The following is a 17884-nucleotide window of genomic DNA, read 5'->3' as shown; positions in this document are numbered from 1 at the left end:
TTGCTTCTGACTACTTTCATTCAGTATAATGATTCTGAGTTTCATTCATCTTGTTGCAGGTATCATCAGTTTGGTCTGTTTGATTGCTAACCACTATTCCATTGTATGGATAGGCCACAATCTGTTCACTCTTTCACTTGCACATAAACATTTAGTTGGTTTCTATTTTTAGACTGTTATGAATAAAGCTGTTATCAATATGTATGTCCAAGTTTTTGCGTGGGCATATATTTAAACTTGTCTTGGGTAAATAGCTAGGAGTGGAATGGCTGGATATGGCTGGCATTGGTATATGACGACCATCCAAACGGTATTCAAGAGTTTCCAAACTAGTTGTACCATTTCGTATTCCCAGCAGCGGTGTGGGAGAGTCCCACTGTTCTGTATCTTTGTCACACTTGGAAGCTTCAGTTGTTTTAATTTTAGCCATTGTAAGGATATGTTGTCTTTTAAATTATATTTACTGATAACTCAGCATGTTAAGTATCTTTTCACTGTTTATTTGCCCTTCTTCTATTTTGTGTGTGTGTATGTGTGTACATACGTGAGTGTAAAGTGTCCTTTCAGATCTTTTGACCATCTTTCATCTGGTTGTTCATCCTGTTCTCTTTAATTTTAAGATGACTTTATATGTTCTAGATGTATGATTGTGGGTATTTTTCCCATTCTGTTTCATTTTCTTAATGATGTCTTTTAAAAATCCAAGTATTTCAAACGTTTTCTAATCTTAATTTTATGTTGAGGTCTATTATCCATTTCAATTTTTTTGTATATGGTAATGTAATAAAACTTGCCTTTTTTTCCCAAAAGGATACCCAGTTGTCTCAGTAATTTATTTTCTTCTCCATTGAAATGTCTTGGCACATTTAAAAAAGAAAATCAGTGGCAACATAGGTAGATGCCTCTGCTTCTGGACTCTACTTTCCATTGCTCCATTTGTTAATCACTTTGCCAATTGGTACTGATTATTGTAACTTTATAGTGAGACTTAAAATCAGGTAGCACAAATCCTCTAACTTTATTCTTTTTATTCAAAATAGTTTTAGCCATTTTAAGTTTTTCATTTCATAGAGATTTTATAATCAGCTTGTAAATTTCCACAAAACAGCTTCTTAGGATCTTGATAGGGTTTGCACTGAATCTACAGATCAATTGGAGAAGCATTAAAGTATCAACAAGTCTTCCTGCCCATGAACCTGTTGGTTTTCCATTTATTTATGTCTTTGTTAATTTATTTCACTCAGTAATGTACCAAAGTTCTCAGTGAAAAAAAAATGCATTTTTTAAAAATTAAATCCTATGTAGTTTTTGGTACTATTGTCAATGGAATGTTTTAAACTTTCATTTTCCAGTGTGTTTGCTTCTGATATGTAACATTACAATTGATTTTTGTACATTTACAATGTCTTTGCCTCTGATAAATTCAACGATTACGTCTAACAATTGCTTTGAAGATTTCTGAGGGTTTTTTGCAAATATCATCATGTCAGGAGCACCTACGTGGCACAGTGATTAAGCAGCTGACTCTTGATTTAGGCTCAAGTCCTAACTCAGGGTCATGAGATCAAGCTCCGCCATCAGGCTCCATGCTGAGTGTGGAGTTTGCTTGAGACTCTTTCCCCCTCACCCTTTGCCCCTCCTGCTCATGCTTTCTCGCTCTCTTTCTTTCAAATAAATAAATAAATCTCAAAAAAAAAAAAAAAACAAACTAAATATCAGCATGTCATCTCTACACGAGAGGGATTTCATCTTCCGTTCCAAAATTTATGATTTCTATTTCTTTTTCTTGCCTTTCTGCAATAACTTTCCCCTCCACTAAGTGGAAAATGATAGTGGTAATAGCAGGCACTTTTTCCTTTTTTCCTGATATTAAGGAAAAGACATTCGGTCTTTTTTCATTATTTACTTTAGCCTCAGGTTTTTCACAGATGCTCTGTATCAGACTGAGGATGTTCCCTTCCGAGTCTAATTTGCTGAGAGTTTTGTGCATAAATGGCCATTGATTTTCTCCCTTTTGTTGATAATACTCTTGGTCATTTCTGATACTTTGCTTCTCTGTATGTATTTTATAAAGAACTTGTCAAATTCCATAAAAATACAGCTAAGATATTGATTTGGATTTCACTTAAACTACAGAACAACTTAGTAAGAAAATAGGGATGATTTTCCCATCTTACACTTCTATTTCTATTTAACAGGGTTTTCTTGTAGTCAGCATATAGTTGGGTATTGATTTTTTATCCAGCATCAAAATTGCTGACTTTCAATTTCATTGTGTTAAATTGTATTTAATATAATACCTGACATAATTTGGTTTAAATACAGCTTTATTTACTGTTTGTTTCATCTGTTCTTTTGCCTTTTATGTGACTTTCTTTTGTATTATTTGAGATGTTTTTTTTTCTTTTTTAAATTTCATTTTGTCTCCCCCTATTAGCTTATTGCCTATGATTGATTGATTGATTGGCTTCTGTTATTACTGTCACTCTAAGACTTATACATCTTTAATTCTAGGGTTTAAAGTATAATATTACACCACTTCATGAATAGTGTAAAAAATTACAATAGCATATGCCTATTTTCATCCTGACCTCCCATGTACTTTTGTTACACAATTTAGTTCTGCATGTGTTATACCCCCAAAATACATTGCTACTATTGTTGGTTTAAAGAGTCAATGATATTTAAAGACTTTCAAAGTGAAAAATAGTGTTTTCTATTTACGCACATATTTAGCATTTCTCTTGACCTCATTTTCATTCCATTGTATAAACTCAAATTTCCACATACACCATATTCTTTTGACTAAAGAACCTCCTTCAGGTCTGTTGGCAATATGTCCCTCAACTTTATTTTCCTGAAAATGTCTACTCTGCCTTTCTTTTTGAAATTTATTAATGCTGCTTTTTAAAAAGAAGATTTATTTATTTATTGAGAGCACAAGCAAGAGAGGGGCAGAGGGAGAGGGAGAGAGAGAATCTCAAGCAGATTCCCTGCTAAGCATGAAGCCTAATGCAGGGCTCAATCTCAAGACCTGGAGATCATGACCTGAGCCAAAACCAAGAGTGGGACGCTTAACCGACTGAGCCACCCACGTGCCCCACTAGTTAATGTATTCTTAATTAACTTTTTTTGATATTTAAAATATGTGTTTCCATATTCTTCTAGCATGCACAGATTCTGACAAGAGCCTACTATCATTCTTATATGTGTTCCTCTGTATTTAATGTATTTTTTCCTCTAGCTGTTTTAAGATGTTCTTTTTATCACTGTTTTCCATAATTTATGTGCATAGTTTCCTTTATCTTTATACAGCTTGGCATTTGTTGAGTTTCCTAGGTCTGTATATTTATAATTAGTTAGGAACAACACGGGCCATCGCTTGCCCATTTTTCCCACTTTCCCTTTTTTCTGGGACTCCAGTTACATGTGTATTAAACAGCTCGATATCATCCCACAGCTAACTGATACTTTATTTATTCATTTCCTATTTCATTTTGGATAACTGTTGCTATGTTTTCAATTTCGTTGATCTTTTATCCTGCAGTATCTGACCTGCTCTTAAAACTATATCCATTTATGTGTCATTTTAGATTCTGTGTCTTTCATGTCTCAATGTTCTCTTGAGTCTTGTTTACATCACAAGTTTTCCCTACCTCCATGGTTGTGGTTTCCTCTGCCATCTGAATATATGGAGCATATTTGTAATAGCTGTTTGCACACATCCTTGTCTGCTTGTTTCTTCGTATCTACCACTTCCAGGTCCAGTGATAATGATTTATTGTTCCTCCTGACTATGGGTGATATTTTCCTACTTCTTGGCATGAAAATTACTTTCCTTTGAGTCCCTATTTTGGATCTTAGGTTATTGGTTGCTAAAACTTGTTTTGTTCTTAAATAGTGTTAGATTTTGCTCCAGCACAAAGTTAAGTAATTAAAAATCAGCGGGGTGTTTTGGGGGCTGCTTTTAACCTATTCAAGCAAGTCCACAGGAACCATTAGAGTAGGGCTAATTAAGACTGACTACAAAAGTGATATCCTTCTGAAGATTCTGCCTGATATTCTGTGTTCTACAAGTGGGGACCTGGACCATCCCATGCCCTGTTTGAGCTTCAGAGGACAATCATGATCCTGCAGTGCTCTAGAGAACATCTTTTCTCAACTTTAGTAGGTTCATTTTGTCAGTGCCCAGATGAGTGCTCACAGACGTGCACATTCTCTTGCCCAGCTCTCTGCAACTCCCTCCTCTCTGGTACCATAGTCTGCAAACTCCGGATGCCTTGGACACCCAGAACTCCAATCTCTGTCTTCTCAACCCAAGAAGGCATGGACTTCGCTTCCCTGGACTGTAACTCAGAAACTGCCTCCAGGCAGTAAGCTGGTGAAATTGTAACGTTCACATGGTTATTTTCACTCCATTAGACATTCCAGTCCTTCACTACCTTTTGTCCAGTGTCTGGAAACCATTATTTCTCATATTTTGTCCAATTTATTATATGTTCAAGGCAGAAAAGGAAATGGAGCACCTGATACTCCATCTCCTCTACTTCATTAATGTCTTTTCTTATTTTTTGTTTTAAATTTCTTTTTGTACTTTCTTTTGGTTTACTTTGCTGTTCATTTTCTAGCTTTGGAGAAGGAACTTTCATCCACCAGGAAGGGTGCTACCAGCATGTACTGGGCAGAAGCCAGAATGCTGCCAGTTATCCTACATTGCACACAACAGTCTCCCATGGCAAAGAACTGATCCAACCCAAAATGTCAATGCTGCAAGGCTGACAAACCCTGGTTGAACCTACTAATTCCATCCCGTTGATTTGCTTTTCTTCTTCAGGAATTCCATGCACATGTATATTGTTTCTTCTTCCATCTTAACCAGTTTCACTCAGATATTTTTAACTGACTCTTCATCTCTTTTTTTCTGTTGGATGCTTTCTTGCCTTTCCTCAAAGTCCCTTATTAAAAATTTTTAAAAGATTTATTTTAGAGAGAGAGAAAGAAGGTGAGCAAGTGTGTGAGTGGAGGGAGGGGAGCAGAGGGAGAGGGAGAAAGAGACTCTCCAGCAGACTCCCCATAGAGTGCGGAGCCAGACGCGGGGCTTGATCTCACAACCCCAAGACCATGACCTGAGCCAAAACCAAGAGTCAGATGCTTAACTGACTGAGCCACCCAGGTACCCCTGTTCCTTCTTAAAATTTTATTTGAATCTCTTTTCCCTTTCGCACAGTGTAATTCTTATTTTCTGAATGAAATTTCCATTTATTTTTTCACTGTCAATTTTATTTGTATTTATTTTTTAAATTTCTGTATGAAGACAGCTTTTCATATCCTCAAATGATTTTCTTCTGTTTTGTAGTTGATTTGGTATTTTGTATTCCTATTATTTTGGTGCTTATTTTGATTTTTCTTTTGACTCTTATTTTCATTAAAGTATTTTGATTTTTATTTTCTGTTTTGTTAGTTTCTTTAAACATTTATCTGGTTTTCGTCCATTCATTTGATGGATTTGGTGTGGTTTGCAATATTTTTAGTTCAATGCTGCCCCCTTCTGTCAGTGTAGCAAAGTACAGCACTTTCTCTAATGAAGCTGTTTTCTTATGGCAGGTGATTGTTACCAGAGGGGTTGTGTAACTTCTACTCAATTCATTCCTTCTGTCTTTCAGAATATTAATTGTTCCTCTTGCCCTCATTTTTTTTTTTCATCACCCAACCTCCAAACGGTGACTCTTTCCTTTAAACTTCTCTTACACAGTCAGTGCTGTTCAAAGACTGCCACCTCAAATCATGGTGCTTTTTAATTCCTTCTCTGCAGAGATTTCATTCTGTTACAACATATTCATTTAAGATTACATATTTTCCTCTAGGCATTATTGTACCTCATTCCCATACACTTTGCTACTATATCACTATTATCATTCAGTTCAAGATATTTTCTAGTTTCCTTTATGATTTTTCTTTGGCCCATGACTCATTCATAAATATATTTTTACATTTCCAAATACATGATTTTCTAGGGTGTTTTGATGTGTCATAATGGTCTTCTGGTCAAAAAACATACTCTGTATGATTTAAAATATTTGAGTGATGTATACAATTGATGAATCACTATATTGTACATCTGAAACTAATATAACACTGTATGTTAATCACACTGAAATTAAAATAAAAAAATAAATAAATATCTAAGCCAAAAAAAATTTAAAAATAAATATTTGAAAAATTTCTCATTGTTTTATGGTACAGTATGTGGTCATTTTTATTAATGGTCCTTGCAAAAACATGTATTTATATATGTCTATTAGGCCAATTTGTTAATTGTGCTGTCTTATTCTACTATATGTAGTTTTGTCTATACTAAATCCCCCAATATCCTGTTCTCCTGTTAATTGCCACACAGTTTACAATGACTCCTATCAGCAAGAGTCATGAACAGATATTTCAGTGCCTTTACAGATTAAAAAAAAAAAAATCTATGTTTAGCATAGAGGTCACCCAAATCCATCTAACATTTTTAATGTTATATCCTAATAAGTATTGAATCCTTGCCAAATCAACTGCTGCTACATGATCGGTATAATTTCCGTATCTTTTCTGGAAATCACATATAAACATAAGTAAGAATAAGAGCTATGTTAGAGACAGAACGAACAAGCAAGTAAACCAATGGATCTACTGTTAAAAAGCTTTTGCACAGCTAAAGGAAACAGTCAACAAAACCAAAAGACAACCGACAGAATGGGAGAAGATACTTGGAAATGTCTTACCAGATAAAGGGCTAGTATCCAAAATCTATAAAGAACTTACCAAACTCAACACCAAGGAACAAATAATCCAATCAAGAAATGGGCAGAAGACATGAACAGACATTTATCCAAAGAAGACATCCAAATGGCCAACAGACACATGAAAACGTGCTCAGCGTCACTCGGCATCAGGGAAATATAAATCAAAATCACAATGAGATACCACCTCACACCAGTCAGAATGGCTAAAACTAACAAGTCAGGAAATGACAGATGTTGGCAAGGATGCGGATAAAGGGGAAACCTCCTACACCGTTGGTGGGAATGCAAGCTGGTGCAGCCACTCTGGAAAACAGTATGGAGGTTCTTCAAAAAGTTGAAAATAGAGCTACCCTATGACCCAGCAATTGCACTACTGGGTATTTACCCCAAAGATACAAATGTAGTAATCTGAAAGGGCACCTGCACCCCAATGTTTATAACAGCAATGTCCACAATAGCCAAACTATGGAAAGAGCCCATCAACAGATGAATGGATAAAGAAGATGTGGCATATATATATATATATATATATATATATATACACACACACACACAATGAAATATTATGCGACCATAAAAAAAATAAAATCTTACCATTTGCAGTGGATGGAACCAGAGGGTATTATGCTAAATGAAATAAGTCAGAGAAAGACAATTTTCATATGATCTCACTGATATGTGGAATTTGAGAAAGAAGGCAAAGGATCATAGGGGAAGAGACGAAAAAACGAAACAAGAAGAAACAAGAGAGGGAGACAAACCATAAGAGACCCTTAATCTCAGGAAACAAACTGAGGGTTGCTGGGAGTGGAGGGGGGTGGGAGGGATGGGGTGGCTGGGTGATGGACATGGGAGAGGGTATGTGTTGTGGTGAGCACTGTGTATTGTGTAAAACTGATGAATCACAAACCTGTACCCCTGGAACAAATAATACATATATGTTAATAATAATAATAAAGAAAAACAAAAAAATCCCAATGGATCTACTGTCAAAAAGAAGGGATATAGGAATACAAAATCACATCAATTTTTCACTTCTAAAAAGTATACTAAATTAGAATTGACAACAATTCTTTTAAAATATCTTTTATTGTGAACTTCTCAGCAATTCACAAGATTTGTCACATTCACCTGTGTCCTGTGGGTATTGCACTGATACAGTTGCTGGATAATGTGTGGATAAGATTGGTCCTCCTCTTGTAGAGACAAAGATTCTGAAATCTGTGTGTTCTTACTGTTCATCATCAGGGAGACAATTAATTCTTCTGAACCTGTGTCCCAATCTTCTCTAGCAGTATCTGAAATTTATGCCTCCTCGTTTTCTGGTGGTTCATATTACTGTTCATCATCATTTTGGTTTATCATAGATACCATAGTATAATCTTTCATTGGTGTCTGGATTTTTCTTCAATACACCATCTTTTCCACTTCCTGATTAGTCTTTATAGGCTGCCACTTCTATATGTTATGTATCTTCAATTTCTTTATGAAACGTTTGTTTTCAGAGCCTCAAATCTATCATTTACACCATTTTCTCAATTACACCATTATCTCAAAGTAAATCTTTATAGTAGCTATTCTCTTGCTGGTGTGTCTTTTTTCTATTTCTGTTCTCTACATGTTTAGTAATATTTCATAAAGAAGGGACTAAATTTGCTATTTAACTTCATCTTTAGTGTTCTTGGAATCTGATTCAATGGGAACCTCTCTACTAATATTCCTCTATTCTATCTCTAATATCTGTAATATTTACCTCTGTGGTAAAATTAGGATGGGTAATCATGAAGGAAGAGATGGGGAAAGTAGAAATAAATCTAACACTACAACCGCAGATAAGTTCGCAGGCAGATCAATTTTCGGAAGGGACATACAGAAATGGAAACTGATTCCTTAAAAGTGTTCATATCTTTATTGCTAATGGGTATGGGGTTTCTTTTGGGGGTGATGAAAATGTTCTAGAATTAGATCGTGGTGACATTGCTCAATTCTGTAACATAAGAAAAAACACTGAACACTCTAAATGGATGACTTTTGTGTGTATGAAATATATCACAATAAAGTCATTTTTTTTTAGGAAAGAAAAACCTTGAGATATCTGTATACCCCTTGGGGTCTTCAAGTCATTTAAATATCAGGCTTTAGAGACTATACAATCCACACAGAAAAATGGTTAATAACACAATCCTTAAATTTAGAAAGATGCCTAGGTTTAAATTTTGGTTTCATACTTACTGTGGGGTTAAAAGTCAATTAGTTAATGTCACTGGGCATTAGCTTTCTCAGATAAAGTGGGGATAACAACACTGCTTTGTCCAGAAGCAGGGATGGAAACAGGATTTTTGCTCAAGTCGTACACTATAGGAGCACTCTAGGTGAAGAGTAGGGTAGAACCAGGGCAAGAGGCTAGTGACAATGTGGTCTCAGCAGGATCCAGCTTAGATTTAGATCTGTTTCCTCAAGGAAGTCGGTCAGCCGTGGGCCAAAGTCTGAGGGGACATTGGGGCAGGATGCAGTCCTCCAGGCTGGTGGCTGTCTGCTGTTGTGTGGCCACCACTCAGTGCCCCTAGAAGAGGATGCCCTTGCCAGTAAAGGGCGTCTGGGTTGGGCACTACCAGCATTTACTACTCATTCCTCCCCACAGTTTCGCTGTAGGAAGGCACAAGACGAGACACAGTACACCATCACTGTGAAGGTCCACACAGCTCCTGGCACGTAAGAAGTACTTTATAAATGGCAGCTATTTTTTTGCAGGACATAAAATATCAGACACACGGACAAAGAAATTAATTACAAATATTGTATAGCGCCATCCAGTCAGGAAATCTTACCGTACATGTTGCTTCTTCATCAAATGAGAACGTGTGATTTATTGAGCATGCTTCATGACGAGGTGGTAAAGGAGTAACTTTGAGTGGGCTTGTCCAACCTGAAAACAAAGATGCATGTGCTTTGGGTTAAAAATGTGATAGAGGTTTTTTTTGTTGTTGTTGGTTTCTTTTTCTTCCACCAGAAATATTTCCTATGAGAAAGCCACACTGTGTGATGTGAACTGACATTTCAATGGATTATATAACAACTTTTCTTAGCAGTGAGAACTGAATAGCTCTGGAATTTACATGTTAGGATAATGGTAGTAGTGCAGAATTATTTGTTACTACTCATTATTTGAAGAAGTCTGTTGAGTACTATGAATCTGCAGATGAGCATGTAGGGGATGTATTAGGGATGGTGGCACCACAGAGGAGTCTGGTTACTATGCAGATAAGTTATCTAATGATAGAAGTCCTAAGAGACTAGCGAATATGCACACAGACTACAACAAATATTTACTGTGTTGTAAATGGAAGTAGATGCGTACACAAAGACAGAAGAGGGGGTTCCTGGTTTTGAGGTGCTCATGAATAAGTGGAAAATACAGTCATGTTAGTAGATAGCTTCAGGGTCGTGTAGCAACTGTAATAATACTTGTTCTCTGCGCGCTGTGGGAGTGCAGAGGAAGAATACTAGCCCAGCTGGATTGTGGGGAGTTAAGAACATCTTCCTGAAGATAATATTTGATCAAACCTTGACAAAGGGGAAGTCAGGAAGATTAGAGTCTGAGAAAGCCTCGATACACCACTGTTGACTTGGAAGACAGAGGAGGCCGTTTGCGAAGGGGCACAGGTAGCCTCCAGGACGAGGGTGTCCCTGGCTGTCCGGGACGGGGAATCTGACACCTCCAATGCAAGGAACCGGGTTCTGTACAACCTGAATGAGCCTCAGGTAGATTTTTCCCAGACACTGCAGGTTTGGGCAGTTAGATCCTGAATAGAAAGCCAGTTGAGCCTGCCCTGTCTTCTCACAAAACTGGGAGCTAATAAATGGGTTCTGTGTGGGGCTGCTGAGTCTGTGGTACCTTGTCACAGCAGCGAGGGAAAATAGAGGTAGAGGCAAGAGGCGAAGGCAAAGTGAGAGAGGCAGTGCTGAATCCCACGATCATTCCAGGTTTGAGAATAAGGATAATTCTGTCTGTGATCCAGCTGACTGAAGGAAACCCTCAGAAGACTATTGTGCCAACAGCAGCAGGATGGCACTTTGAGGTTCCACTGAAGCAGCTGCTTTGGAAAAGGAGGAAAATAGGAAAACAACAGAACCTAAAATTTGATTTTTAGGCCAGAGTAGGAGATAGGGGGATAGGGAACAGGACATTGAATTACAGCTATGCACCTCAGGGCAGGACATCCATGCCTAAGTATGATGATGTCATTTCCCTTACCTCGTTTCAGTGTCTCCTGCTGCCAAACAAAGCACGCCAAAGCCGAGCATCTTAAGCAACCATTCGTTGTCTCCCAGTACTCTGAAGCTGGTCTGGGTGTTGTAGGTCATGTGCTACAGCTTGGGATTGCTCAAGAGGCCCAAAATTATCTCACTCACTGGCTGGCAAGTGGGTGTTGACTGTTACCAGGGAGCTGAGCTGGGTCTGCTGACCAGTGCCTTGTTTTTTGTTACTTTTCTTTCCCCCTATGGGCCTTTATAGAATTTTCACAAAATAGTGACTGAGAATCCAGAGGAAGATCCCAAGAGGTCCAATCCCAATTTGCAAGTACAAAAAAAAGTCTCCACTTGCAGCATGGTTGCTAATATAGGTGAGAGCCCAGAATCAACATGGGAAGGAAACAGACCTCACCTCATGGTAGGAGGGTGGCAGGCACTCACAGGAAGGAGTGAGCTGCCAAGGGTCACCTTTGGGACCAGCAATTACACACCTCCTCCTCATAATGCACCATCTCACTTCACCACTTTCACGCCACCAAACAAATATCAAGTCCTTTGTAAAGGGAAGCACTGTGCTATTTCTTCACTTATTAGAGATGTAACATGTTTGAAACTGATATTTTCATCGTGAGTTGGTTTTGTATGTAACCCATGAAATTGAGTGAGTTTGGAGGGATCTGCCATGAACACTATTTTTCCATAGGCCCTATTATTTTTATTATAAAACATTTCTACAATGTTTTAAAGAAACAAAACTTTAACAGAAAGATTTAAGGACTATTCTATGTATATTTTCTTATTCATGTGTTTTCCCTCCTCTAATGGTTAGAAATACATTTTTCAACATCTAAAATACCGTTGTTAGTGGTCTTCTCTGAGTTTTCTTTCTCCATATAGCTAAAGATAGGTCAATTTTGTTATTTTCGAAGAACCAGGTTCAGGTTTAGTTGATTTTTTCTACTTCTCTGTTCTCTACTTTATCTATATGCACCAAACATAGACCTTCAATATATATGATGCAAATATTGACAAAATTTAAGGGAGAAGTAACTCTACACTAGTAATTGGAGACCTCAATATTTTACTTTCAGTAATGGATAGAACAACTAGACAAAGATCAATAAGGAAATAAAGAACTCAAACAAAAATCTGTCACAAAAGACATATACAGAACGCTTTATCCAACAGAATACCCAAGCAGAACACATATTTTTCTCAGGTGCACATGGAACATTCTATAGAACAAATTATATCATAGGCCATGAAATAGGACTTTATAATTTTTAGAAGACTGAAATCATGCAAAGTATATTTTCTGATCACAATGGAATCAAAGTAGAAATCAACAAAATGGAATGAACTACAAACCAATATATGAAAATTAAACACCACACCCCTGAATAACCAAAGCAGAAATCACATGGAAAATTAGATATCTCGAGAAAAATGAAAACAAAAACACAATACAACAAAAGTTATGGGATTCAACAAAAGTAGAACTAAGAGGGAAGTTTATTGGTATAAACACTTATCTTAATGAAGAAAGATCTCAAATGAACAACCTAAATATAACTTAAGGAAGTACAAAAAAAAAAAAAGAAAGAAAGAAACTAAACCCAAAGCTAGCAGAAAGAAGGAAATAAAGATCAGAGTAGAGATACACAAAATAGAGAAGAAAAAAACAATAGAATCAATGAAAGCAAGAGGTGTTTTTTTAAAATATAAAAAAGAAATTGACAAACATTTAGCTAGATGGACTCAGAAAAAAAAGAGAAGACTCAAATAAACTAAAATCATAAATGAGAAAGGGGACAGAACAACTAATATTTGTTGGAGGAGTCGTCAAGAGGATGTGACTACCTGTGAGCTGGACTCTGGCATGGGAGGCTTCTCACCCACTCCCCTGTCCTAGAAATGTACTTTCTGCCCACCGTTCCCCCAGCAGGAGCTGTTTCAAGAATGTAGCCCAGAGTAAGGTGTTGTTGAGACCATCTGGATGGTAATATGAATGAACCCTGTTAAGGTCTTTATACAGACTTTTAGGATTCCAAAAGCCAGGTGTGGAGATCTACTTGTCTTGCAGCCCCCAAGACAAGCCTTGTATGTAAGTTCTCTTTCTTATTAAACCTGCCACTTACCCATCTGGGGTGACCTGCCTCTTTATTTGTTCTCTCTCTGCCCTCCACGTATGAGGGCCAGTTTTAGATTTCACCCAAAGAACTCCTGAGGTTGCAAACTAACAAATTTACAGAAATAAAAAGGATAAGAATGTACTATGAACAACGCGCACCAACAAATTATGTAACCTAGATGAAATAGACAAATTCCTAGAAACAGACAACCTACCAAGACTGAATCATTTAGAAACAGAAAATATGAACAGATCTGTAACTAATAGGGAGAATCAATAATCAAAAACTTCCCAACAAAGAAAAGCTCATGACCAGACGGCTTCACTGGTGAATTCTACAAAACATTTAAAGAGAAATTAATACCAATCCTTCTCAAACTCTTCCAAAAATACTGAAGAGAAGGGGATGCTCCCAAACGCATTCTATGAGGCCAACATTACCTTGATACCAAAGTCAGACAAAGGCACTACAAGAAAACTACAGATCAATATCCCTGATAAATACTGATGCAAAAATCCTCAAAATACTAAAAAATAGAATTTAACAACACATTGAAAGTATTATACACCATGACCAAGTGAGGTTTATTCCTTGAATGCAAGGAATTGTATTTGTGCATTGTTGGTGGCAATTTAAAATGGAGTAGCCACTATGGAAAACAGTATGGTGGTTTCTCAAAACATTAAACATGGAATTACCATGTAATTGAGCAATTCCACTTTTGGGTATTTACCCCAAAGAACTGAAAGCGGGGTCTTGAAGAGATTTACACCCCTAAGCAGTATTATTCACAATAGCCAAAAGGTGAAGCAACCCAAGTGTCCACCGATGGATAAATAAACAAAATGTGGTATATACATAAAAAGGAAAATTATTTAGCCTTAAAAAGAAATTCTGGTACATGCTACGACGTGAACATTTTTATTCACGAGGACATTATGCTAAATGAAATAAGCCAGTCACAAAAAGACCAATACTTTATGACTTCACTTATATGAGGTTTCCAGAGTAGCCAAATTCTGAGACAGAAAGTAAAATGGTGATTGCCAGGGGCCCAGGGAGAAGGGGAGGAGATAGGAAGTTAGTATTTAATCGGTACAGTTTCTGTTTTTTAGATGAAAAGTGTTAAGGAGATGAATAGTGGTGAAGATTGCACTTAATACCAATGAACCATACACTTAAAAATGGTTGATTGTTATGGAGTAAAAGTTTGTATACCCCACCCCCCCAATTTGTATATTGAAACTTTTACCCCCAATGTGATGGTATTTGAAGGTTGGGCCTTCAGGAGGGAATTAGGTTTAGATAAGGTCTGGAGGGTGTGGCTTATATGATAGGATTACTTTCCTTATAAAAAGAGGAGGAGAGACCAGAGCTGTCTCTCTCTCTCTGCCTGGGGAGGGAACAGCAAGAAGCAGGCCCTCTGCAAGCTAGAAAGAGGGCTCTCACCAGGAACCAAGTTACCCTGTATCTTGATCCTGGACTTCCCAACCTAAATAAATGCCTGCTGCTTAAGCCACCCAGTCTACGGTATTTTGTTTTAGCAGCTTGAGCTGAGACAGTAGCTAAAAAAGAAAAAAGCAGGAAGATACACAAAGAGTTATAAGTGTTGATCTTAGGAAGCTGAATACAGGAAAATCAAGGCTGTGATAATAGGCAACCTCTATTTTTCCTGTGGTAAGGAAGATGTGTCATCTCCTGTAAGGAGAGGCAAAAAGACCAAAGAAAGGTTTGAATATAATTAGGATAAGTTTAGAGTACTTGATTAGTGTATGAGAAAGAAAGCCAACTAGGAACAAAAAAGTACCGAATCCAGTTGTCTAGACAAAGTTGGAATAAAGCAAGAAATTGGCAATATAATCTTTTGTGATATCGTTTTGGTATTTATGAAAGCCCAATGAAAAGCATATTCATGTGTGATATAGTTAATTTTACAAAGACATTCTTAGAATGTATTCGAAATTATGTGTATTTAGATTTGCTAAACACCGAAAGTACTTATTATTTATAATTAATGATTATTTCCAAGATCTACAAAATCACTGAAAACCTAGGACAAATTATATTGAACCAAATCATGGACCACCAGTATTACTCTTTGAAACTGTAATAGCTAATATTAACAGCTACTATTAATTGAATGCTTTAACCAGGTTCCAGGAATTTTGTTAAGTGCTTTACATGTCTTAATTCTTTTAATCCTTACAATTGTATAAAAGAAGTACTCTTATTGCCAAGGAATTGAAAATTCTGGACTTTCTAATAGCTAACATTTATTGGTGCATTCCTCCATGTCAGATATCTGTACGTGAATTATATTAGTCTTCACTATTACCTTATGAAGTATTACTAGTATGTAAATTTACAAATATGGATACACAGGCATGAAGAGCCCTGGGTCATAGTGCAAGTAAGCCTTCTACCAGGACTCAAGCCCAGAAAGTCTACTGAATTCTGTTGTACTGATCCAGGTAGTGAGTACTATACTTGGTTCTGAATTGTTGGTGCAGTCTGTTAACCCTGTTTTCATTTTACGTTAGCTTTAATAAATTATTTCTTCAGCCTCTAATTTGTTGTAATAATGTTTTGAGAGTCCAATCTTAGAAAAACTTACAAACCAAAAATATTGTTCTTAAAAACTACATAGGCTAGGGTTTACTGCTTACAAGCAAAGTGGTATACTTGTCTAAAATAGGACTACTAGAAAAAACTTCAATTCCTTTAAAGACATATTCCTGACAATGACTACTATTTTACATTGAAACATTACCAAAAGAGTGAGCTCAAGCTCTTTTCTTCACATACTGTCCCCTTAGGCCTCTAGTCTATGGCCAGATGCACCAGTGGAGGGGGTGCGGCCTCTGGCATAGACAAAGCTTAGCTCTTGCTACAGCATTTGGTCTTTTCCTTTCCACATGCTCAGAGATGTTAACCTCCCTGTACTTCCTGCTTGCCAGACACACCTCCATACAAAAATACACCATGAGGCTTTCCTTTGGAAGTGTTCCTTCCTTTCTGGACCAGGCCTGTGACACTCTCTGGGAGTTCTCACAGAGAAACCGTAAGATATAGCTATCAGTAAGGGGTCATCAATTCTGTGTCCAGGACTGTGGAAGGGTTGCTTCCTAACAGACCCCCAAATCTACTTTCAAGTACCTTCCCATTTCATTTCAGCTCCTGTGACCTCTTTATAACCACCAGCAGATTTGGTTTTTCAAGGGAGACAGATAGATATGGAAGCATGCTACACGATTATCAAAACGAAACATATATGCCCTTCTGGAAAAATTAGGTTAGCCATAGGTCTAGAATAAATTATCTGATACACACTTTGTGTTGGTCACTTATCCTAATTAATGCACTTTTTAAAAAACTTTTTTTTTTACGAATAGGTTTATAAAAGGCTAATCATTCTTACTAGTTTTTCCTTACAATCTATAATTTAAGAGTTCCTTATTCACTTCTTTATAATTTTATGTGAAATTTACTGCTAAATACTCAGACTTATATCCACACTCTTCTCCCTTGTTTGAAGGTTTAAAAATTATGAAGTCCATGTCACTTTACTTACCTCCAAGTCTTGCTCTGATGGAAATGTCTGGTATTGCCCTGGAATTCCATCTCCTGTCCTGTTTTAGTTCTTCTAATAAAATGTTTTGCCTTTTCAGTGTTGTTTGAAATCCTGTGTCTGGCCTGGGAACTCGATGTTGCGGTTTCACATCACTGGAATCCACCAGGCTTGGTATGGTTCTGCCAATGCCGGGCTTTAAATCAGCATCGCCACCAGGACTCAAAAACCCGGAACAGGCATCACCCAAGGGCACATCATCCCGAAGTGGAAATAATGGATAATCTCGCCCATATGGTGGGGGATAAGGATAGTGTAAATGGTAGTCTGGCAGGACGGAAGGGGGATAAGGGTGAAATTTAAGAAAAGTAGGGTTGCATTTCTTTTCAATTCTGCCATAGTTATGTCTGTCTTCAACTCCTTTCACAAAAGGCATGTTCATTTTCCTTAAGAGATTATGGTAGTGTGGGTAATCTATATTCTCAACAGCCTTTTTTCCTGAAAGGATGGACCTTTCAGAGATACTTATCTTTCCAGGTTTGGACTGTGAATCCATATCCATGGCCTTTCTCTTTAGAATTTTGGATGACTGTAAATTAAGTGCTTCTGAAGACTCCTTTCTATTTAACTATAAAACTTATTATGTCCAATAATTGAGGATTGGTTAATCTAACATAAAGTTACTGAATTGGTTTTATAAATGTTGATAGTTTTTTTTTTTTTTAAGGTAAATATTTTTTCTCTACCAAAAGAAGTATAGGGCAGTAAGGGACCAGGACAGAAAAAGCAAAACAAGAATCCTTGTTGCTTGGCAACAGCTAGAACTCTAACACATTGGACCATTTACTATATACGTCATAATTTAATTCTTAGGAAAAACAAAAATAGCCGTTAGTAATATTTTCATGATAGTTTCTTTCCCACTGTTCATTTGTTACTTATTTTTAAACGTTTCCCTAAGTTGAACTTTTATAAGTAAATGATATTCACTAAAGAGTATAAAGCAGTTAATCAAGTAAGAATATATTTTTAAAGTATATATCTGACTAAAATTTACATTATAGATATAATAAATTACAAAACTCATTACCTAAATAAATGTAAATTTAAATGCAGTGCAAAGAATGAACAGGTATTATACCATA

The 17884-nt window shown here is 36.8% G+C and overlaps 1 protein-coding gene across 1 annotated transcript in view; it reads right to left on the bottom strand.

Annotated features, from left to right (window-relative positions):
- The window catches only part of SPATA48 (spermatogenesis associated 48), a 54721-nt gene extending 37420 nt beyond the window's left edge, over nt 1-17301 (bottom strand). Inside the window, exons 1-2 of the mRNA XM_035026553.1 lie at nt 16743-17301; nt 9614-9711 (exon numbers count right to left, since the gene is read on the bottom strand). Of these exons, the coding sequence (XP_034882444.1) occupies nt 9614-9711; nt 16743-17301 (657 nt within the window). The remainder of the gene's footprint in view (nt 1-9613; nt 9712-16742) is intronic.
- Between the last annotated feature and the right edge of the window lie 583 nt (nt 17302-17884).

This window comes from Mirounga leonina, unplaced genomic scaffold (assembly GCF_011800145.1).
Source record: "Mirounga leonina isolate KUSES-001 unplaced genomic scaffold, KU_Mleo_1.0 Mir_199, whole genome shotgun sequence".
In the NCBI taxonomy this organism is placed as follows: Eukaryota; Metazoa; Chordata; class Mammalia; order Carnivora; family Phocidae; genus Mirounga; species Mirounga leonina.
Note: the sequence above shows the minus strand (reverse complement) of the source record. Positions and strands in the feature narration are given on the sequence as shown.